At 41.9% G+C, this 24915-nt stretch overlaps 1 protein-coding gene across 2 annotated transcripts; it reads right to left on the bottom strand.

The window, feature by feature from the left end:
- Nucleotides 1–911: 911 nt before the first annotated feature.
- PRELID3A (PRELI domain containing 3A) lies at nt 912–24616 on the bottom strand. Of its 2 annotated transcripts, XM_083450248.1 has the most exons (7): nt 23793–23920; nt 19837–20005; nt 19450–19539; nt 18168–18238; nt 17978–18080; nt 15774–15865; nt 4827–4970 (listed from the first exon to the last, which is right to left on the bottom strand). In XM_083450248.1, exons 1-6 carry the CDS (start codon nt 23822–23824, stop codon nt 15812–15814), a joined length of 519 nt encoding a protein of 172 aa, XP_083306374.1. In that variant the 5' UTR covers nt 23825–23920; the 3' UTR covers nt 4827–4970; nt 15774–15811. The 2 variants fall into 2 exon arrangements, with proteins under 2 accessions (XP_083306373.1, XP_083306374.1); XM_083450247.1 differs by lacking the exon at nt 15774–15865 and having other exon boundaries at nt 912–4970; nt 23793–24616.
- Nucleotides 24617–24915: the final 299 nt, after the last annotated feature.

The raw sequence follows: 24915 nt of genomic DNA, 5'->3' as shown, positions 1-24915 counted from the left end.
TTTATGCATTACAAATTAAAACAAAAACCTATTCTAAAAGTTGTACCGATGTCTTCATTGCTCCATCAGATCAATACATTTTCTAATATTGCAGACAGCAAGTTGTGTGTACCACTGCATACTTTTCCGCTACAGGTAGGTAGCCGTGTTGGTCTGCCGTAGTCGAAACAAAATAAAAAAATTACTTCCAGTAGCACCTTAGAGACCAACTAAGTTTGTTATTGGTATGAGCTTTCGTGTGCATGCACACTTCTTCAGAGGACTTTTCCGCTATTTATGTAAACACATGAGAATGGGACTTCCCCCAAAGGTTAGAATTAAGTTTCATTGATTATTTTCACAAGATTTACAATCACCACCTTGATGGCTGCACAATTAAGATGGGTCCCTCATCTTCTTTTGCTAAATCGTACTTCCAGTTAGTCCATGTCTCCATGCACTAATAACACTTTAAGGAAGCTAATGTACAAGCTCCGCTTTCTCAATAGATACATAGTACAATCCTTTGCATGTTTATGCAAAATAATACCTCTTGTATTTAGTAGAGTTTACTCATAGGTAAGTGGCTTCCAACTTCTGGGAGAAAAGGAAGTGAAGACTGAGGTTTTGTTTTTTTAAAAGTACATCTTAGCAGTACCAATATAACAAAGTAAGTTAAATTTTCTGTGTGCCCTAGCTGGGGTAATAACATAAAAGCATTGTATTAATAGTTCAACCACAATTAATGAGTGCCAAGGTACTCTCCCAAAACCTCTTAATTGCAATGATGGGCTGGTTAATTCCAGGGCGGCACCTACCCTTGTGCTATTTTTAGTGTTTGCGACTCAGTTGTATACTGCATGATCATCCCATTTGGCAATTAACACAAAAGCAGTCTTTTGTTTTACTATATATATAAAAAGAAAAGACAGTTTGCTATTTTTAAGTAGGTCATGTTATTTATAGCCCCAGATGTCCATAGCATTTAACATTTCAGATAGAGAGATTCTCTGCTCAGAAGAGCTTACAGTCTAAATGCAGGTGGGAAAAGGCAAGAGACACAGGAAGAGAAACATTTCTGCATGCAATTATCCTTCAAGTCGCAGCTGATTAAGCATTCGCTCCCCTCCCCACAAGCACACCTTCACATTAATGGCGCTGCATGAAAGCAGTGTTAATCAAGGTTGTTTACATAATGAAAAGCAGTGGTTTTTGAACAATCAAGGTAGTTCGGATTAAACAAAGGATTGTGACCAAATGCCAAGAAAGACAGGACTACTATACCGTTTCAACAATTGCAGTTTTCTCCTCGTCTGTGCGTGACATGCTTCAGCTCCCTGTGCTACGTAACTCTTAGAAGTACAGAAGCTTTGCCTTTATTTGCACATAGGAACAAAAAGTGCAGCAGGAGACAGTGTACTGTCTAACACCCACTTCTCCAGACGAATATCAGTATTTGTTAGTGAAACTGGCCAATAGAACTTTAGGCATCAGTTAAGGTTACTGCTATCTGTTGAAACCTACTGTCTTTCCTTTAAATAACCATGAGACAGGAAGAGATTTAGTAGTTAGAGACACTCCTTACCCTGGAATGACACATGACATGCATGGCAATTTTCTCATTGAATGTAACAGTTGTGAGACAGAGCCTGGAAACGAGTTTTAAAATGCTCTCTTCAGAGTCCTATTTAGAAAGGTGCTGTTACTGGAAGAATAACTTCTTCTTAAAGTAAAGCAAATCCTGACCATGCAGGGTAAAGGAAAAGGCTGAATGAGCAAAGTCCTAAATTGTTGCCCCACCATCCCTTTGTGTACTATCCCACTCAGCCAATACTTCTGTGGGAAGCGATGCAGATTCTCTCAGCTCATGTATTTTTGATTTTATAAAGCTTCAAGGGTGGGTTATTTGGAATGTTCAGGGGCAGAAGATGGTACAGCAAGAGAGAACAAAAGAACCCCCTACAGGTGAGGTTTTGGTAAGTTTCAGGAAGGTAGATAAGCTACTAGATATAAAAAGGTTTGATTTCCAGTCACCTAGAACAGAGAATGCTGGGCCCTACAAGGACAAAGGAAAAGCATGGAGTGCTTTTACTGAAGATGTGAAGGGGCAAGAAGCAAGGGTAGTGGCAGCCATGAACGAAAGAGCACATGCTCTATTTTCACATGCTAAGGAGTGAAAATGCAACGTATTTTTATTTTCCATGATTTCATTATTAAATTCTATCCTGCTCTTCCTCACAAAGAAGCCCATATTCCTGTGCCATGTTAAATATCTAATAAATATGTGCTAGCCAGGAAAATGTAAGACCGTGGTCATTATTTGGTAAGCAAACAATATAAAAGCAATAGTACCAAGCTTGCCTGCCCGGAGGTTTGTGAGCTCTAAGATCCACTAGGGAACTAAGAGAACAGCCTTAAGAGACAACATCGCACCAAGCAAGGCACCAAGTGACAGTCTGTGGAGCTGCAGTCATAGGAGAGTTCCATCAGCCAAGATCCGTGGAAGGAACAAGAAAGAGCAAAGGTAAGAAAGAGTGTGGCTAATCGCCTTTAGGAGACAGGAGTAGGACTATTAAAGGAAACTCAACCACGATTGTATAGAAGACAGAAGGAAGAAGTGCACATGAATAAGCACGGACAAGTTTACCTTCACACAAAATAAAGGAAGTGGGGTGAAGGATTCCATATGTGACTTTGGTTAACTGGTCCACTTCTTGCAATGAACACACATACGGGCTAGAATGCTGAACTTCTCTGCCCCAGCCACACCACCTCTTCCATGATGGACCTTATACCCTTCACAGAAGGCAGGCTCTTTGTAATCCAACTATTCTTTGTCCAAAGTATATTGAAATGGGGGGGGGGGATGCTTTGATCATATTAAAGAAGCTCTTTTTCTGCCACGGCTTAAAAATTGTTAATGCCGTGGGTTATTCAGGCCGGTGGGGCGGGGGAGGGCAGCCAGGGAGCAAAAAAGGCTCCAGTAACAATTCATCGCCATTCCACTTAGATGTGCATGCAGCTTAGCTACATCCTAAGTTTTCTTGGCATGTTGTTATGCTTCCACATAAGAATTCTAGTATGTTGAATTTTGGCATCTTTCTTATTTTTGTCACAAATTTCACACCGTGCCCAGTCCCCAAGATTAAACAAGTAAGATTTCAGCCTTCAGTTTTTTCTTTCAGCTTTCTGCAAAATATTCAGAAGAGATAAACTGCAAGCAAAGTTTGAAGAGAGAAAGGAATTGTTTTCATCATACTGGATTGCAGGCAGACATCTTGTGTTCATGCCCGAGATATTTGTCGTTCTCTGTGAATCAGGAGCTTTCCAACTTTTCCTCTTGCACAGTTTTAAACTACAGTTTTGAACTCTACAATGCTTGGAAGTGCATTAATTTATAGATGTTTGCAGCTTTCTGTTCCACGGAGATTGGCTTTCATCAATGAATGAACTGTTAACAAAACTTTGAATCACACAAAATGTAACACCATGAACTACTTATGAAGTTACATGGACCTGCATGCTTCCAAAATAATTCCACTGCCACTCTTCTTTTTCTCCCATCTCCTGTGTGGAACATCTAGGGCTACTACCATCATAACCTAGTTTTAAGCAAGTGCTCTGTCCTTACCGGCTTCAATAGAACTACTTCTAAATGTTGTACAGAAGAAAATTCCATTGAAATCAGAGGTCAGAAATGGAGTTTGAACTTGCTCAATGATGAAAGCTGTTGGCTTGGTGGGAGAGGTGGTTGTGCTTCACAACATCGCATTCCCCCTACCACTATGAAACAGCCTCCTCCCTGGAACTGCTAAACAGAGTGCCAGAAGATGGGTGTGAAATGTGGGGTGGGCCATAAATATCCTTTATGGTCTTGTATCCATTGCTAAAAGTAAGAAATGAATTACACAACTAAGTACTCCAAACATATGCCCATTACATATAGATAATAAGTTTCCTAGTACTTCCCACTGAGGTATCAATGGTCTTCACATAATAAGTGACCAGAGAGTATATTCACATATATGGAAATAAATTAGCTACTGAAAAATAAAAACAAAAATTGACAAGCCATTTTTACCACAACAAAATGGCTGCTCTCAGTGGTTTCAGTATAAATACTAGGAGGTAACGTGCTAGAACACCTTGTTCAGAATCTGCATTTGAACAGTGCAAAGAAGAATTAATATCCACAAAGCCAAAGTCTCAGGAGGAGATCTCCAGTCTCCAACAAAGGGCACAATCCACCATGGAACTTTGTTGCACACCAACCTTCATTTCAGGGAAGGTTGTTCAGATCTTCTTTCAGGCTCCACTAAGTAAAAGGAAGGTTGTGTTGCAGAACCACATAGACGATCACATCAGGTGTCAGTCAACATCCCATGCCATCACATTTCACCTCCCCACTATACTTATCTAGCCTGTAGAGAGAGAGAAAGATCCCCAGTGCTTTCTGTACCTATTTGTCGTTTACAGAATAAGAACGGCAGCTGCACTTTTAAAGAAATAAATAAATAAATTTCAAGTACAAGAAAATGGTTATATAACACGGGAAGTCTAGTCTCTCAGCTCTGATCAAGGCACAGTTTGGTACTTATGTAGATGTCGATCTTCAATCTGCTCTGCAAGTTCCACATCCATTTAACTTCAGTAGGACTTAAGGTCACTATACTCTATCGAATTTGGGCACTTGTAACTAGAGGCCATGGGAAAGCCAAAAAACTTACACTGTGGACAAATAGAGAACCCTAGAAAGGCTTAAAAATGGGGGGGGGGGTTGCTTCTGACCTGTAAAATTTCATTATATAAACATATATATTTCTAAATAAAAAACATTGGAATATCCATCCTGGCAAGGAGAAAATATAATGGAAAAATAAAGTTATGTCACAGTTCCATCAGTCCTCCGCTGAAGCTGCTGCCATTGCTGACTTCATGCTCTCTCGCGTCGAAGTTAGTTCGCCAATCACCCATTCCAAGGCTTCTCGACCCTGTTAAAGAAGGAACAAGAGCTAAGTGGATTGACCAGATACACTGATGTTAAACTTCTAAATCTTTCCTCTGTCAGACACCAAAAGATCTCCCAAAGCAAACTGCTTTGCTGTCTTCTGAATTATGAATGTATCATAATGAATTGTGCCATTGAATTTGTACGATGAGATTATTTCATTCTAGTCCGCCTTTGCTTCTGTAACAAGGAAAACCTTAAATTGAAGGGTGATCTGCTTAGACAATACATTTTTCTTAGTAATAATAGGCCAACAAAGTTACAAGACTACAAGCTAGCTCTTTTGCAGAGTGCAAAGGTTAGATCCGTCTATAAAGGCACAATTACAAGAGACTGTTGCACTTGGATCAGTGCTAGAGAGAGTTTTGACTACCCACTCTTTCCAAAGTCCAAAGCATCATTTGCTTCTTATCCCCAGAATGCCTCTGAACAACCTGAAATTTTTTCTATCACATTTCTGTGGCTTCCTCGATTACCATGGTAAGATTGCAACAGAACAGACGTGAGGCCTAATACTAGCCCTTCTCCCATCAATAATATTTCCCCCCTTCAATTTCTTCCGCTTCATCCTAGCAGTGGAAAAGTTGTTACAAGTCCTAATGAACGTTATTAACGAACCTATAGTTATGGTTTCTTTCCCATCCTGTTTACTCTCTATCATGAAACACTAAATTACCATCACTGATGCTCAGTACAGAGCAACGCGGAAGCAAGAGCACCGCTTTTGCAAGAATTCAGTTTAACTGGGCCTAAAGACCAGCTACACCCCAGCTACAGAAGGCAAACCTAAATAAGAGCTCGAAACACATGCTGGGCAGTATTCAACTCAACAGTTGCACCAGTGCAAGCACTCTTGGCTGCACAATGGAACTGCTTCAACCTGCGCACCCTCTAAATATTTTTTGAGTTTGCCCTCAACCCTTCAGGGCAGATTTAGAGGGTGTGCAGGTAGGGTAAGTTCTCGTGCATAGTTAAAAGTGATTGCGCTAGTGGAACTGAGGAGAAAACCTCAGTAAGCTCAAGTAGAGAAACTCAGCAAAAAAGTGAGAGCCTCCATAAGTTTTCAGGCTAGGAGCCTAATCACTTGGCCAGATGCAAAAGGCCACTTAGCATGTGATCAAAAGATACCTTTGCTCAAGAACCGCCTCTCCTCTTATTACCTGGACTATAGCTAATTTCTTTGAAACATAAATATACAGTGAAACTGTGCACACATCTGCATTATGAAAAGCCTGAACACGGTATTTGTACAGAATACTAAATAGCTTAAAGCTTAACATTTCGAGCCAAATTGCTGTTAGTTTTAAGCCTGTACTACACCATGACTGCTTTAACTACCATCTTTTTTTTTTAATAGATGCTTGTTTTAATTGAAACAGAACACTACTGGATTAAATGAGTTACATAATCTTTCTGGATACAAATGTGCTCAGTTGAAATCTGTAAACTTAACAGCTCAGGTCAACACTCCTGGAAGAGAGAGAGATGGCTATATTATTTGCATTTGTTGTTTCTAAACTGTGACAAAGCAACTAGCTTGCTCTGTCAGTGTGCAGATTTCCATATGCACAACAGAACTGACCCCCTCTCCCTTCCCTGGCACCCCCCTAAATCTGTTCTGCTGTACCCCCAACCCTATAAAGCAGTTTTGGGGAGGGCATGGGGCACGCACAGTGAAAGAAGAGGGGGGAAGTTTCCTTCTGCAAGTGAAAATCCTTGTGCTGATGGAACAAGTTAACTGGAAGTCACCCTTAGTTTTGAAATAAAAAAGTGTAATGAACCAATAGATTGAAGAAACAGCCTTTGGGCTTATCTACACTGTAACCTTATACTGGGCTTCTAAGAATATCACAACCATGTTTTTCTCCAAACAATTCTAGTAATTCTAGATTCAGGTAGGTAGCCATGTTGGTCTGACGCAGTAGAAATATATATAAAAAATTTAAAAATTGTCCAGTAGCACCTTAGAGACCAACTAAATTTGTTCTTGGTATGAGCTTTCATGTGCATCCAATCCTTCAACTGAATCAAGTTCTCGACATAGTGGATGGCCGCCGAACTAGCTGCAGAGTTCGTGTTACGCTCCGAAATACAAGCTATCAAATTACAAACTACAAACAGCTATCCCAAATCTTGCCTCAATCTGGACCTCAGTCTATAGCTGGGTGGAGCTTTCGACTTCCTAAGAGGCATAGTTTTTGAAATAGGAAGAATAACCCTGATTGGTAACAAAGATTTACAAATGGTACTTACTAGAAAGAAACGTAGGGACCTGGGGATAGCGACAAGCCCATTGTTCCAGGAGTGTTATGAGAAACAGAGTAAAATCACGCAATACCTTTTACATACAAGGGACAACGAGAATGGAAATGGAAACGGGCAAAAGATGGCTGAGATGGTTGAGTTGAAGCAGGATGAGGCTCTTCCTTTTCCCTCTGCTGCTCAAGATCACTCAACCTTCTCTAGAGGAATACAGGACACGGAGAATAACAACCAAAATAGAAATACAATGAGCCTGGCCCATGAAATAGTCTTGGCTGAGATATTATCTTCAGAGCTACAGGAAGAAACCCGAAACTCCCAGAAATCCCAGACTTCATCTATGGGCTCCCAGACGGAAAACAATGACTGCTATCCTCAGGACTGGCTGCTCTCTATAAATCTGGATCTGGCAGCTATGAAAAAATACTTAACAATAACAAATGGGCTGCTTCTGACATTAGTGGAAAATTATCCCCTCCAAGCTAAAGGCTCAGAATTTCATGGTGTCAATCCACCAACCACCCCTCAAGAGCCAGAATATACAAAGCAACCAGCGACCAGCAAGTGCACACAAGGATCAGCAGCGGAAAATCATTTACAACAAGGAAAGGACATAGGGTTGTATGTATCTGTCCCTAAAACTGAATTTCCTATTGAAGTAAATCAAAAGAAGCGAGGCATCAGTAAGAGATCCCATAAGAAGAAAGCTGAAATTAAAAAGAAAAGTAAGAACATAAAAATTGCAAGGAAATCTGTTATAAACCGGCGTGCATGTAAAGTATGCTGGAAAAGACTATATAAGCTGATCCCAACAAAATCAAAAACAAACTCTAACAAACCTGCTATACATGGCAGCAGAGAGAACAACAGTGTGGATCCAGGAAAAAAGATCCAGCTGAAGTCTTTGAAAGAAACATCATCGCTGCCTAACAAAACAAGTGAGGAAACGGAATCACTACCCGGGTGCTCTATGCTGAAACCCCAAGGATCCATAAATATTAAAGAAGACTCACCCCATACCATTGATTATGGCAGATCTCAAGATGAGCCAGTAGCAGGGCAAGACTTGCCCCAGGATAAAGGATGGAAACTGATGTTGGCAGATAGGAAGTTAGCATTTCTTAACTACCCGAAGCCAAAGGGCTTCCTTACACAGGAAGAACGCTCGGTGCATTTTGTGAATACTTTAGATGATATGCTGCCAGGGAAAATAAAATTAAAGGACATTACCTCAGTAGATTTCATATTCTACAATGGATACTCTCTGCGAGTGATTGCCTCCTTCAAAGATCAAATCTTGGCTAAATATATATATAGATCAAGACATTTGCTGTTAAAGAAAAGGATAACGGTAACAAGATTCTTTGAAAACAGCACATGTTTGAAATTGTTCCCTGATGAGTTTACGACAGCTGAGATAAGATTTTCTTGTAAACCAAAGGAGGAGAGAGGACACTCAAAAGACAAACTGGAACATACTGAGCAAGGGTCCTTGAAACTAAGACAGGAGATGAGACTGCCTAATGAGGGGACGGATAACTTCTATCCAGAAGAAAAGGCATTAATAAATCAGTTTGGATTGTTGCCTTCCCTTGCCCAATCTGAGATCTTGAGAAGATTGGAGACCCTTAGAAATAAGCTAACAGAGATGAATGCTCAGGAAAAAGTAAGAGAGGAAGAACCGGCAACGGACCAATTAAAGAAAGAGAACCTCTCTGAAAAAGCCAAGACAGACCCCATGAAAGATTACTCTTATAATACCTCTGCAATTGCAGAGATAAACCTGTTAACAACAGATCTAACACAGTGCGCAAGGGACAAACTACCATCTAAGAAGGAAACCATCCTTATGGCAACCATGAAAGACTACCTTTATAATACCTCTGCAGCTGCAGAGATAAACCTGACAGCAACAGATCTAACACAGTGCGTAAGGGACAGCAACAATCTACCATCTAAGAAGGAAACCATCCCTATGACAACCACAACGCGCTCTTGGACCAGCATGAGATACCTGGATGAGGATGAACTTGGTATCAGTCAAATAGAACACCTCAAGGTAGATTCGCCAAAAAAAGGAGTTCTGATCACTAATGTTAGCACGCTGCACCCTTCAATTGACTCCATTGAGTACCTGGGCGACAATACATCTATGGACATTGCCAAAATGAATGAAATCCAACTAACAGATAAAAAGATAGGCCCAAAAAATCTTTTAAAGGCAAATTGACTAAGATCAATGTTTGGCAAGACAACGTGCAACCTTGCCTTGCTAACTTGGAATATTGCAGGTTGGCAAAAGAGGGTTTCTGACCAATCCTTTGCTAAATACATCCAGAGACATGACATTGTGTTTCTCCAGGAGACCTGGAGCACAAGTGAAGTGGAGCTAAATGGTTTTTCTGCGTTCTCCCTCCCAGGTCTATTAAGTACTAGAGGGGGGCGAGTTAAAGGTGGGTTAGTTACCCTAATTTCAACAAGGCTAAGGGCCATATTTAAAAAACTAGACCCACTAGACCATCTGGCCACAGCTGTGCAAGTACAGTGGAGAACCCACAGCTTGCTGCTGATTAACGTATACCTACCCCCACAAAGAGAGAAAAGATTGATAAGAAACAATTGGGCTCAGTTAGAACAGTATCTTGACAAACTATCAAATCAATTTCCTGATGCCTCTGTAGTGGTGGCAGGCGACCTAAATGCCAGAACTGGACAATCTGATGAGGCTTTGTATGCCCATTTCCACGAAACAGTCCCCATTATAGAGGAAACCCACCCAATACCAGCTAGAGTCTCAAAGGATAAAGGCTGCAATTATGCCGGCTTATGCCTACTACACTTGGTCAACAAGTTGGACTTGGTTATACTAAATGGCCGTACAGAGGGGGAGAAGGTCGGAGAATTCACATTTATATCTAACAATGGCGCCTCCACAATTGACTATATAATCGTGTCGTATGATCTTCAAAACAAAGTTCTGGAATGCAAAGTGGAGGAGCGCTTAGACAGTGACCATCTGCCATTAAGTGCACTCGTAGCTGCGGGAAAGGATTTATCCTGCGCTGAGAAAATCGAGCATTCGAGCCCTACAGCTTTGGAGCTCAGATATTCGCGTATCAGATGGACAGATGAACTGCATAAGGAAATTTCAAGTAGGCTATGCTCAAAGGAATTCCTCACTAAGAGAGAAAACCTCATAACTTCCTCTAGCCATGAACTAAAGATAAATTTATTTCAGGAGTTAATTTCACTCCTTCAAGATTCCCTGAAGGAAAAAAGGAACAGGCCAAGTAGGCAATCTTCAGTATATAAAAACTCCAAACCCTGGTTTGATCAAGAATGTCAGGACATGAAGCTAAACTTACTGAAAAAATACAAGAATTATAGATCTGCCAATTTACCCCAACTCCCCACGGGCTGGTTTGAAGATAAACGAAACTATAAAATTCTGATCAAAAACAAAAAACTCCTGGCACAGAAAAGAGAATGGAAATGCCTAATAGATGCATCCAGAGAGAGAGATTCGGCCACCTTCTGGAGACTGGTAGCAAATGGAGTGCGATCTACTTCCTCAGAAGTGGAGTATACTATACCTGCAGGGACTTGGGAGGCATTTTTCCAATCTTTATATCCAGCTCTGCCTTTGACACAGCCACTAATACAGTGTGCGGCAGGTGATGAGTGGCCCCCGGTGTCGGTTGCGGAGATTAGGAGGCTTATTCAGGCACTCAAACATAGAAAAGCCCCGGGAGCAGATAATATCTCTCCTGAGCTTCTCAAAGCCAATATTGACTGGTGGGCCCCAGTCCTTGCCACCCTTTTCACCAGCATAGATCAAACAGCAATAATACCAGAGGACTGGGGATTGGCAATCATCGTTCCCATATTTAAGAAAGGCTGTAAACTTGATCCAGCCAATTACAGACCAATCAGTCTCTTAAGCATCATCAGCAAACTTTATGCAACTCACTTACGTGAAAAGTTTGCGGACTGGCTGGAACAGGAGCACGTCTTAAAGGAAGCCCAGGCTGGTTTCAGGGCACATAGATCAACTCTAGACCAAGGACTGGTATTGCAACATCTAGTGGAGAAATACACCTCAAAGAAAGGAGGCTCTCTCTATGTAGCCTTTATAGATTTCAAATCAGCTTTCGATTCGATACCCCGGCACAGACTTTGGGAAAAATTAAATGCCACAAACATCGATAGACGTCTTTTGCTTCTTATCCGTAGACTACATGAAAATACTCGGATCCGTGTTAGATGCGACCGTTATGGGAACCTATCAAAGGAAATCCAAAGTTTCCATGGTGTCAAGCAAGGCTGTGTTCTTGCCCCTATTCTATTCAACTTCTATATAAACTCCTTAGTCGGAAAGATGGAGGAAGCAAGTACTCATTCCCCAAACCTAAACAATATACCAATCCCAGTCCTTTTGTACGCAGATGATGCGGCACTTATTTCCTTCTCTTGTGTGGGTCTAAGAAAACTTTTACGAGCTCTTACAGAGTACTGCGAAGCTGAACACCTAATAATAAATTACACTAAATCAAAAATTATGGTGTTCCCCAAGAGAAAACTCCGACATAAATGGAAAATTAATAACCAACCTATTGAGCAAGTAACATCTTTTAGATATCTTGGAATAATTTTTGATGAGAAGGGATCTTGGTGCCATCAGATTAAGAATTCCATTGTAAATGCGCAAAGATCCTTTAGAGCTATCATAAGATTCTTTTACAGAAAAGGAGGTCAATATGTTCCTGCCGCCTCCCAGGTCTTTGTTGCAAAAATACTTCCACAACTGATGTATGGCACCCAGATATTTAATTGCCAAAAACTCAAGTCCCTGGAATCTGTACAAACTAAATTTTACCGCTCCCTACTAGGGTTACCTACCTGTGTCTCCAACACTGCCATTAGGCTGGAGGTAGGTCAACTCCCTATTAATGCCAGGATATGGATCCTGAAGATTCACTTCTGGCTAAAACTCATATTTTTCCCAGTGGGAGTGGCTCCATTGACTTTACTAGACCCGTTCCAGTCTAAATGGAGATTGTCGCTTTATGAAAAATTGAAGGGCCTGGGGCTTTCCCCACAGGAACTTATAGCCGCAGGTTTTGAAAAGGCTAAAATGATGGTGAGCCAGCGAATAGGAGATATAGAGCTTCAGGACCATATGAGCAAGATAGATAAATATCCAGCTATCCAAGATTATGGAAAAGGGTTTAATCTAACCCCATATCTGCTGGATCTACAAATCGCAAAATATAGGCGGGCGTTTACCCTTACCAGATTTGATGTACTGCCATCTGCCTTACTAAAGGGCAGATACGAGGGCACACCCTATGCCGAACGAGTTTGCCCATGTGGTCTGAAGGAGGCGGAAACGGCTTCACATGTGTTGTTACACTGCGACCTCTACGGGGATATCAGGTCACTGTTTATCTCCCCTATCGTTCAGAAATTCCCAGGTCGATCTGAATCTCAGCGGCTGAAAATCCTACTAGGAGATAAAAACCCAGAAGTAACACTGAAAGTGGCCAAGTTTTCTGCGGCCGCGATCAAGCGGAGGGCATTAGTTGTAAAAAAGTAAAAGATCTGACCCTTGGACAAGCCCCCCCCCTTTTTTAAAGTCTACACATATATTGTAGCGCATATATGAGTATATATGTGCGTGTGTGTGGGTGTGTGTGCATATGTGTATTGTTTTTATGTATAATTTTACAACTTTTAATTGACACCATCATTCCCTCGTAAACTACTGTTGTTTTTATGCTTTTTTCTTTTCTTCTGGTCTATGACCGTAATAAACTTATTCATTCATTCATTCATTCATTCATTCATTCATTCATTCATATTCATCAAGTTCTCAGCATTAGAAACTGCACAAGTTGGATTTAAAAATCAAAGCATTAGATAAGAATAAAAAAGGGCCCCACTAATAACAGACATATGACATGTCAAATGAAGAAATTCACAGGATTGCTATGGGAGATAGGAACTAACAGGAATTATTGCACCAAGTGCTTTTGATCAACAAATCTCCATGCTATAACACTAAATACAAGTGTTGGGGCTTAAAGCATAGCACACGTACATCTTAACATATTCTAAGAAATGAAATGGCAGCTTGGTTGGAGTAGATTCTAAGCACATTGGTGGGGTGAACTAGGTTGCAGCTTCTTTAAAGGAGAGGGTGGAACTCTGTGGGTTTTTTAGGACCAAACTAGACATTTGCCTAATATGTAGTATGCATCTTAAATATTACATTCACAGGGAGACATATCCTCACTGGGAAGGCAACCAGTAGGGAGAGGAGGCTTATCTTTCCACCCACTCACCATGATCTGAATGGAAAAAGTCCCCATCAGACTCACCCATGCCAGTAATTATTTCTGGAACAACAATATATACAGCTGCATGTGACACAATTGAGCAGATGTCAAGTTTGATCCAGTCTGGCCAGCTTTCCTTGGGAAGACTGGTCATTTGTTTATATAGGAACTGAGCATGTTGAACGATTTTGTTGAGTTTGAAATGACCCTAGTTAGAGTGGTCTATTGGGCTGATGACTTACTTATTTGCTTCCCATAGACATCTGGCAAGCCTTTAAAAACAAAATGCTGGACCAAAAAGACCGGGGTTCTTTTTAACATGCATGGAACTAGCAAAAACAATCTGACAGAGGATTGGTTTACTGAGTTTCTGTTGTACCATAAAACAGCATATTAGTATATGACTTGAGCAAGCATATTTCCAATTAAAGCATGCACCTTTTAATATATTTACGTACATGGTGGTAGCACACTGAACATACAGAATGAGAGTTAAGAACTGGACATAATTTCAGTGGTTACTACTTAACAAACGATTGAGAGCATAAAATTTTAAACTCTGAAACATTTCACAGGCTTAATGGTAAAACTGAAAACATACAGTGAGAGTTTACTATTTTTTTTGTAATATATACACACACTCCAAAATTGGGAGTAGTTAAGTATTATACAACACTAATGTTTGGTAACTGTATTCTGCAAATGAAAATTGAGGGTTTCCAAGCTTGGCAATCAAGCTCAAGGAACAAAAAAGGTGGTCACTGAAGTTCCTCGCAAGTCAAACAGATGCTAGCAATGCCTCTTAAAACAATGCATTCAGACAAAAACATCTGCTTTGTTATAGCAAAATTATTTATCTATTAGTGTATGTTTAGATAAAAGCCTGGATTTTAGATGTGAAAAAACAAATCATGGTTTGTTCTTCATATATTTCCCCGTGTTCCCCACTTACATGTGGAGGAAGAGAAGCTATTTCAACTTCTAGTCTGCAACAAATTGTAGTTTGCCATAACAGGATGACAAAACAAACTGATTTGTTCAATTCATCTTCCCCCACATCCAGGATCCAATCCTGGTTTTGCAAACAAGCAAACCACAGTTGGCCATGTTGGGGCAAAACTGCAAGTGAACACTTCTAATCTCCCCTCACAAAATGCAGGGAGAAGAGAGTGAGGCTTGTGCTCATAACAAAAATATGCAGCCAAAAGGTTTTGCATGATTCCTGCCTAATTAAAATAAAGTAAGACAGGATTGCCTGGCGTGCTTTGGTCCATGGGGTCACGAAGAGTCAGGCACGACTAAACAACTAAACAAAGGTAGGCCCAGACACTAGAAATAATGCAAAGAAGAGAAAAAGCAGAACCCAATTCTCCCAAATGCCAACTGCTGAAGTTTATGATAATACAATGTGTTTCAGAACAGAAGTTCATTCTTCAGGATCAATCTTGGACTTTCTGAAGCAACTTACATAAATGCTGCTGCCTATCAGGCACCATGAGGGAGGAATGACAGTTCCAAAATGCGCTGAGCGACAATAAAGCTTAAGAGCTGGCACTTTTGAAAACAGGTTTCTTCTTTTTGCATTCTTTTTGCACGGATTTTAAGCTGCCTCAAAAGCAAAAACCAACAATGAGCAAGTAAACAGGTGCAAATGTTCTAATTGTGACTTCATAAACTGCTTTCTTTTAAACAAGAACCCTTCTGTCCAAGCAGTGATGGGATTGTATTTCTACACTGATAGGCAAGAATTGCCATACTGTATGCTAGGTCCAGCAGTAGCGTGAATTAGTTAACAACCTCAAGTATTTCACCCCTAAGCATCCATGCATTGGATCAAGAGGACTGGTTGTACAGAGCTTCACCTACTTCCAAAAAACTCTAGGGCCAAGGTGCAACAGTTCTTCTAATAGTATTCCACTTACTCAAGAGAGATTTACCAAACAACAGAAGGTGGGCCTTATTAGTGGCCCACACATGCAGGTTCTTAAGAATCTTTTCCTGTGTCAAAGCATTAGACAGTACAGACGCCCCCCAAATTCCAGAGTTAAAGAATAAGGGTGCTGTTCCTCTATATGCAATGTGTGTATATATACGAGGCATGCAGGCTTTCAAGTAACATGACAGCAACATGCACAGATTTGCTAGAAGCTGAAATGCTGTACCAAGGTAACAAATGCTGGTATTACCACTAATTAGTACAAAATGCAGCTGTAGAAAGAGACTGCTATCTTAGAACACTGTCAGAATGTTGAATTGTCCACTCAATAGCATCCCACCCCTGGAGTAACACAGAAAAGATGTACAACTTATGACAAAAAGTTATTCCACCGTCACAGTCTTGTAAATCTCAAGAGCCTACAGGAAAATCAAGCATTGTAAACTGAGAGTGATATCCAACTAAGTCCAAGTAAACCTACTGAAAGGGAATGGATGTAACAGTTATGACTAAGCCTACCGTGAGTTTGACTTAGTTGAGCACCACGCTTATCAAATATTGGTAACAAGCAATTATATCATGTAAAGGTTTAACTGAGTGCCAAAGCAGGATGCTGAAGACACACAAATAGGCATCCCAGTAGAATAGGTTAGGTAAAAGCAAGCTGAGCATGCATGCTTCTGACAGATGCATCTCATCCTAGACTTGGGATCACTTGACGTGCTACCAGATCCCTATAGAGCAACTTCTGCCTAGAAATCTGGTAGTACGCAAGTGTGAAGTGGCCCTAAGTTGAAAAGGTAAAGGGAGAGGGATCACCTGTAAGGAAACTTAGTTAAAACAGGCTGCATTATATAGCATTAAAAGAGAATGAAGAAGAAACAGTAAAGCACTTGAATGAGACCTGTAATGTATTGGTAATCTATCGTTGTATAAGTGCAGAAGTCATGGAGGACTGAGAACAAAAATATTTGTTTAGGATTACAATACTTGAAATGCTCATTTCCCCCTTAATAATACTCTTTATAAGGTTGAGTTATTCATTTGCTGTTTTATAGTCAAATCCCAATGTACCCACGGAAGTCCCACGGAACTTAATAAAGGGTTTATTGTGTAGCATGCTGAATTGTTGCAGGCTGAGAACAGGGATGGGCCTGTCCCGTTCTCTCGTAGCCCATTTCTGAGGGCCCTGTGTCAGCAGTGGGCATGGCCTTGCCATGCTCTCTCTCACAACACACACAACACCCCCCCCCCCCGCCTGCCACGATTAGGTCGGAGTCACTAGGAACCTTTTTACAAACCTAACCGCAGCACGGGGAGGGTGCTTTAGAGCATGGTGATGAAACAACACATGTGGAGGCAGGGTTGACCATCCCCATCCCAGCTGCATTTAGGCAAGGGGGAAAATAATCTTTACTCCAACAGGATAGTTGTTTTCTAGCTGCAGGAAAGGCAAGGAGGGAGGTGAGAGCCAGAGAAAGAGGTCAGGAGTTCAGCTTCCTGTATCTTTTAATGCATGGAGTGCTTGCATATAAAGTATATAAAGGGTTGAGGGAATTCCCAGAACAGGTTAATGCTGTGAACCGCCCTGAGATCTATGCATGAAGAACAGTAAACAAATTTAATTGATTGATTGACTGATTGATTGATTGATTGATTTGAGGGCACACAGGGAAAGAAGTCTGTGCACTAGCTGAACTTCTTCACCCATAGCATTTAGGGGAACAGTTCCTTTTCATCTATCTCCTATTCTGCTACTAACAACCTATGTATGCATTTGGTTTATTGTACATCGGAAGTGGAATTCGTTCCCTTTCGAACACTACAAACAGGACAACTAGAACATGTGCTCACACCCACCATTTCGTATACAGTAGAAAACAAGAGACATCTGTACATAATAAGTGTCTGGGTTATCAGGGAAAGTTCAGATTTGACATCTCCTTAGTTCTCTCCTCTGCTTTCAGCACTGAAAAGAGTAAGGAGGCGATTTGCCTGCTTCCCATATAAACCTATTTGGCTCAAGCAACCGCCCGCGGAAGCCAATAGCTAATATGAGAAGGTATTCTGTGAACTGCAAGCTGAAAGAAAGACTAATCTGATCACACAACCAGACACTATCACCCCTACCCCCCATTCTAGCTGTAAGCTGCTATTGTCTCAGTGAGAGACAACAATCACTTTTCCTGACTTCATACCTTACACGGTTTTGAATCTTAAAAGGAAATACATGCAGACTGAAAATACACAACTGGCTCTGCAGACCATCACAAGTACAAGAAAAGTCATTATCTAACCTGAAGACTTACAGTGAATTGTGTATAATTGAGAGCACCCTGGGCTTATGGGATACCAATGCTAGCATAATGCACTTAAACATTTGAGTTTTAGGTTTTAAATGAACCACCTTAAAGTTAGCAACTGTGACCCAGTAAAAGCATGCCACGCACCTACCTTTCTAGCATTAGAAGATATTGTGCTTGCCATTAAAGTTTCCAAGTAACTACTGAGGCTAACACCTTTTACTGTAATAATTGCTTCTTGAGTTAACAAAGTCCTGTAAGGGGAAAGACAGAAACTATCAGTACAAAACGGCTTCCCCCTCATCATTTTTTTACTAAAAGTCAAAGACATTCCAACTTACTTTTCCGGGTTCTCAGGGTGTGGCGTATATACCAACCTTTCATCAACTGATATAAGATTTGTAAGTGTTATCTTAAAGGGAAAAAGAGGCGAAGATTAATTTAACTAATCTTAGTATTATCTAGCATAATACATAATAAAAAAGGCTGTCTACTTTACTTAAAGAAAACGATAAATTGCATTTTTAAAAACAACTAAGGCTGTATCCTAAGCAAACTTTCTAGGAATTAAAGTCATATTTTAAAGCAGGAGTAAGGAATTTCAGGCCCAATAGGCCTAGTTAGGTCACAAACCATACCCACTCCCCCACATGTGTGATGCCAGGTTTGGGACAGATAAATATGTGGCTGGCGTTGGCTACCCTAGGGAGCGCCCCACCAGTGAACTCAATGTGCAGTTGGGTATAGCTCACTGTCAGCCCCAATCAGCTGATGGACAGAGAGAGCGAGACCCCTTGAAGTTCCAATCTCCACACTCATAAGCTGAGGGACATTGAGAGAAAGCTGCTTTGAAGTTTGGTTGCAGCTGTGGTTTGGATACAAAGCATGCCTGAATCCATGCCACAGCTGCAACCAGACTTCAAAGGGGCTCTCTCAGCACCCATCAGTTGGTCAGTGCTGAGAGGGAACTCCTTTGAAGCCCTCACCTGATGACATGATGATGAGGATGGTACCAGTGACTGACTGGTGGGCAGCCCCGCCCAGCTGCCAGAATTGACCTATGGGGAGTACGGGAGATAAGGATTTGGCCTGCTGGCCTGCTTCAAGTCCCTGACCTTGTACTACAAGCCTCAAGTAGCATATAGCCAGCCAAATTACACACACTTATATCCAAAGCTATCTCTGTGTGGGAAGGACTTGCCTTTCCCTGCTCTCCCCCCAGCAGCCCTCCCACCCTCAAATTTTGCTCCAGAGAGTTGGGGGCCCACTGGAGCAGACTTTGGGACTGCACAGAGGGAGGAGGAGGAGATGGTGAAGTCCCACTGCATGAATGGAAGTCCACTCGTGCAAAGTTGGATTCTGCCCACAAAGAATCTTCGGATCCTCTAGAAATAATTTCATCAGAGAAAGTAAAGCTAGCAATCCCAGTTTCTTTAAAAAATAATAATCCAAAGTTATCTAGCATACACAGAGAATGCTAGGCTTGGTTCCTGCTATGCCCTTACAGCAACGTTTTCCCAACATAAGCAAGGACTGCCTCAAACAGGCAATATGTAAAAAAACCATAGCCAGCAACTCCCTGGTCCTGCCAGCAAATACAATACACAATACTTTATCACTCACATTTGTGGAGCTCAGTACCATTTTCTTTTCCACCGGATCAACTACAGAATGTTCTTTAATGTAGGTCATAGTTCTACTTGTTCCCAGAATCTTTTAAAAAAAAAGGAAATAAAAGCAAGTACTAACACAGTAACCCAAAACGAGCAGTCAAGCAAAATATCAAAAAGGTTGGTGATAAATGTATTTCTGTAAAGCATGCAGCCCCTGTCTGAACAAAGAGTCTCATTGAGCCAAGTTCTCTAGGTGTGTTGCACCTCTTAAGGAAACTTAGCCTGAGCATTTACTATGAGAGTCATTATGTGCAATACATTCAAGAACAGAACATGTGTTTTCATTTCATAAAAAGATTCAGCCTACCACTAGCCACCATGGTTAAAACAAACTTACCGCTTTTACAATACTTGGTAGTCCCCATTCAGTGCTAAGTAGCCGGTGACTGTGCAATCTTCCTTGATTGTCAAGGCTTCGGTCCAAGACATCAACTCCTACCACTGAGGGGTTCATAGGATTGGGATATTTTCTCATGGCAGCTTTTATTACGGTATCCCATGGATGCCTAGGGGAAATGAAATGAAAGAGAAACAGTCAATGCATTAAGAATTCTCTGTATGCAATGTAATTTAATTAAAACTGAACATTTTGGTTTGCATTTATGGTATACAGAGCATACATTCCAAAACACAGTATTTAATATCATGTAAGAGTTGATACCTGAATTTGCTTATTTTTCTCTTCCTCCCCTGTCACTTTCTTCATATTTGGTCTATTAGGTTGTTAACTACTGTAAGCACATTGGCATAAGGGTACTATACGTATAAGGCGGTATCCAATACTGAAATTGCAAGAGCAGAACAGATTTCTGCTTGAAAAATGAGACTTCCCCTTTGTCCCCCTGCAGCAACCCTCCATCCTTAAAATCTACTCCAGAGCATTGGGAAATCCTCCAGTGCCGACGTCTGGAGAGCATTATTATTTGAACCATTATTATTATTATTATTATTATTATTATTATTATTATTATTTATTAAATTTATATACCACTCTTCAGCCAAAGATCTCAGGACAGTTCACAAACCCATCAACCACCTACAGTTTATGTGACACCCCCAAATGACCAGCACAATTAGTAAGTTTCAGAATATAGTGCTATATAAACTTTGGTCAGATCAGAGATTTGCCAATCTAGTCTTCTTCAAAGGCTGTTGTCCTGAAACCCCCACCAGTCCAACCATTTTGGCCAATGGTCAGGGAAGGTGGGAGTGGCAGTCCAACAATATCTGGAGGGCACAACGTTGACTACTTCTAGTTTAGATGGCAGCTCTTTCTAAGCACAGCAGAGTGACAGATATTAAAGGCAAGAAACACCACTTTCAATTTTCAGCACTTATTTAGCACAAGTTCTCCTCTGGAGAGGAAGCATTTGACACAGCAATAGAAAATCAATTCTTACAGCTGGATCCTAGCCATGCTTACTCAGAACTGGGTCCCACTGATTTCAATAGGACACTCTCAAGCATGCTTAGAGCCGTGGTGTAAGTATTATGCACAATAACAAAATAAGAGGAAGAATTGTAGGTTAATGTTATAGAACACGCTTTGCATGAAAATGCTCCAAGGTTCAAGAAGCACGGAGAAAGACTCCCATCTGAAATGTTGGAGAGACACTTCCATTCAGTGTTGAAAAAGCTGAGCTAGATGGACAAATGGTCTAGCTTGGTATGCACCAGCTTTTTACATTCTATGTTCCTGTGTAGCATATATCGTTCATTTCCAGAAAACATTCATTGCTTAAGTAACATTAATTCAGTGGTGAAATATTTTCAGTAAGCTAATAAGAACTTATGAAACCCAGTGACCAAGTAAAGGAAGTTAACATTGGGCTGTCCTTGTTCACAAAGATAAGGACTGAGCGAGAGAGTTATGCTTAAATTCAGAGATTATCACATTTATTCAGTATCAGCCTGCATAGCTCCACTGCTATCTCACACTTTGGAGAAACACACTTTTACTTTAGTTTTTTTAAAAAAGAGTGTGGTGTTGCAATTTAAGCATTTCCTTCATTACTGGGAAAGTGTTTTATGGCACTTTGGCTATTTGCAAGTACGTAGCTTATGCCAACAACATCATCAGTAATGTGGTATTGCACTTAACTGCTAGATAGTCTCAGGAGCCCTTCAAAGCCTACTGCTAATTCAGTATACTCATGTCATAGGGTCTCAACCCCTCTTTCTTTGGAAGAAGAATATGCCTTTTTTATGGCAATGCAAAAAACAGAACCCACTGAACACATCATAACCTACTTTCCACCCATTTAATTACAAGCTATTACAGGTAGTGTCTCAGCTTGTTTTATTGCAAAATTCCGGGAAGCCACTGTCATGATGTTATTTCCTACACATCTGTACAGAGGCAAGATGTGGCAACCTCTCCTCCCATTTTCATCCACCCTTTCCTGGAGTACTAAAGAAAATTCCCTCTTAAATTGCTAGACAGAACAATTGCACCATTGCCTCCATGTCCCTCATGTCCTACAGCTCAATTTCTTAGAAGTTCACAGCGGTCCACAATTATGCACCCCACTAGTATTCCATCATTCCTGGAAAGAGTGACAAGAAAAGTCCCATCCTTCTGCTCCAGCTTCTACATGAGGAGTCAGAGATCATTAACCAGAGGTCAACAGAGTTTCAGAGGGCATAATAAATCAAAGAGGAAGATCCCATGCCCTCATCTCTAGCTCCAAGCTGAAAAGAAAGATTGGGGCTTCCCATTTTGGTGCTCAGGTCTCTTCAGCCACCTTAAAAAAAACCATAGAAAACCCAGCCATTCTCTCTAGCTCCAGAGTAGGAGAGTGAAGATCGCTATTTGAGCCACTGGCAGCATTAATGTCCCAAGTGATCAGAGAACAGATTGTCCACACAGATGAGGTCTTCTGAACTTCAGCACTGTAACCACTGTAATCACTGTTATTACTGTAAGCACTGTAATAGGGACTGTAACCACACAGGGGATTGCTGATGTCCTTGCGCACAGATGCAGGGGAAGGTCAGGGACCAGTAGCCCAATCCTAATATACTGAAAGGGAGGCAAGGAGTCCTGGCAATCACCAGCTTAGCTTTGGTAAGCATGACCAGCCAAAAGGTCTGAGGGCCTCTGACACTCAAAAATATTCCAAGCCCCATTAAAATGATGGAAAGCAGAACTGAAGTCTCAAGAGTAACATCTTCTGGGTAGCAGTTCTAACCCTTGAAGGAGACGAGAGTGGCAAAGGCCTACCAAGTTTCCCTCCACAACATTCATGGCAATAGCAACATACTTTAGTTACACTGAGGTATTTTTAGAAACTAGTTCTACTCAGCAGTTTATGCAGCAAAGGCGTATTACCGTGACACGACCTTGAAGAAAGGAAGTTGTCACCTTTGCCCCAGATATCACAGGCATTTGCACGGCAGCTCAGTGCATGGAGAAACACTTATTGCTTCCCTCTCTAATAAAAAGAGAGAGCCAGTGTGGTGTAGTGGTTAAGAGCAGTGGACTCGTAATCTGGGGAACCGGGTTCGCTTCCCCGCTCCTCCACATGCAGCTGCTGGGTGACCTTGGGCCAGTCACACTTCTCTGAAGTCTCTCAGCCCCACTCACCTCACAGAGTGTTTGTTGTGGGGGAGGAAGGGAAAGGAGAATGTTAGCCGCTTTGAGACTCCTTAAAGGGAGTGAAAGGCGGGATATCAAATCCAAACTCTTCTTCTTCTTCTTCTAAAAAGGCAGCAACAGAGCGCAGGGGCCAGCCGTCCCCAACCTGGAGCCCACCATTTGTTTCAAACTGCATCAACCCAACAGTCCTCGGCTCATGGTCAAGGAAGATGTGAGTCACACAACACTTAAGAGACCTTAAAGGGCGGCTAAGACATTTTTAAAGGTCTTTCATAAGGCAGGCATTTGGGAGCAAGCGCGGGCAAACCCACGACAGACCATGTTTAAAGCCCTTTAAAGTCCTAGGTGAGGGAGCAAGCGCGCCGGGGCAGGATGCTACCGACGTCCTCGCCCGGTGACCAAAAAGCACGAGTTGTATAACAAGCGGAAATGGAGAAGGAAAGAGGGAAGTTTTATTCGTTTTTCCTTCCAAAGGAGGCTCCATAGCTCAGTTAGAGAAGAGCTGTAGATCACTGCCAAAGCATCTCCTTTGCACAGGCTCAACCCCCAGCATCTCCCGATGGGACGGGGAGAGACGCTGCCAGCCAGTGTAGGCAACACTGAGCTCGGAAGAACCAGCATTTTTTCTGTCCCAGCATTTTTTCGGGCTGCTGCTGTCAAGGCCGGAACGCGCGCCACTCCCGTCCTCGCCTTACCCAAACTCGTGCTCCGAGCTCCAGATCTTCATCCTGTCTGTAAAAGCAGCAGCGGTAATGGCGGCTCAATGGAAAGAACCGGCTTCTCCGCCCCAAAGGAAAGGGCGGCGCTTTTCCCCGGAGGAGGGTGGGCGATGACGTCAGCCGCCTCCCACCCGCCCTTCTTCCCCGCGCCAGCCAATCGCCGCTCCTGTCCGCTGGAAAGACACTCGGCTCGCTCCCGCCTCCCTGCACCCTTCGATGCCCGGGGAAAGGACGCGTCAAGTCCGTGTGAAGACCTTGAACAGGGGACGCCCAGCTCACATTCCTCGCCAGTGACGTCAGGGCTTCGGCTCTGGAAAAGCGCCGTTTCTTGCCAATTGCGTGACTCCTCGGTGGATCTACTCGCTCTGCCTCGCGGGTCCGCAGATCCGTAGCGCCTCGGCACGGGCTGCATCAGGCATGAGCCGAGCGTGGGATTCTAAGGCTGCCCTTGGTATGGGGTGTGTTTTGGTTTTTGCCTGAACAGAAAGCAGAAGAGTGGCATCTTGTGTCGTCGTGGCCTCTGACTCTTACTGACTTCAGTCTCACTGGGTTTAGGGTGCGAATAAAGTCAGGTCACACATTTTCACGGAATAAAATCTTCCACGTTTTCTGCAGCGCGTATTTATTAAAGGGGGAAAGGTTCGGTCCTATGCACGCATACTTAGAATGAATGATTTTCAATGTATATACGTGAGATTGTACAAAGCCGCTTGCAAACGCATTGTAAAATCATTCCTAAAACAAAACTAAATTCAAGTTGACTTAAGGCAGGCCTGTTACATTATATCACATGATGAATTCTGCATATAAGTTAAATAAGCAGGGAGACAGTATGCAGCCTTGCCGTACTCCTTTCCCAATTTTGAACCAATCAGTTGTTCCATATCCAGTTCTAACTGTAGCTTCTTGTCCCACATAGAGATTTCTCAGGAGACAGATGAGGTGATCAGGCACTCCAATTTCTTTAAGAACTTGCCATAGTTTGCTGTGGTCGACACAGTCAAAGGCTTCTGCATAGCCAATGAAGCAGAAGTAGATGTCTTTCTGGAACTCTCTAGCTTTCTCCATAATCCAGCGCATGTTTGCAATTTGGTCTCTG

The sequence above is a fragment of the Podarcis tiliguerta genome, assembly GCF_965153285.1.
Source record: "Podarcis tiliguerta genome assembly, chromosome: 7".
NCBI lineage: Eukaryota > Metazoa > Chordata > Lepidosauria > Squamata > Lacertidae > Podarcis > Podarcis tiliguerta.
Note: the sequence above shows the minus strand (reverse complement) of the source record. Positions and strands in the feature narration are given on the sequence as shown.

Coding starts and splice junctions, on each gene's coding strand:
- PRELID3A (XM_083450247.1), bottom strand. CDS start 23,824: ATGAAGATCTGGAGCTCGGAGCACGAGTTTGG. Junction 19,540..19,836: donor TACCAAGTATTGTAAAAGCG/GTAAGTTTGTTT, acceptor TTTTTTTAAAAG/ATTCTGGGAACAAGTAGAAC. Junction 4,971..17,977: donor TATCTTCTAATGCTAGAAAG/GTAGGTGCGTGG, acceptor CTTCTTTAACAG/GGTCGAGAAGCCTTGGAATG.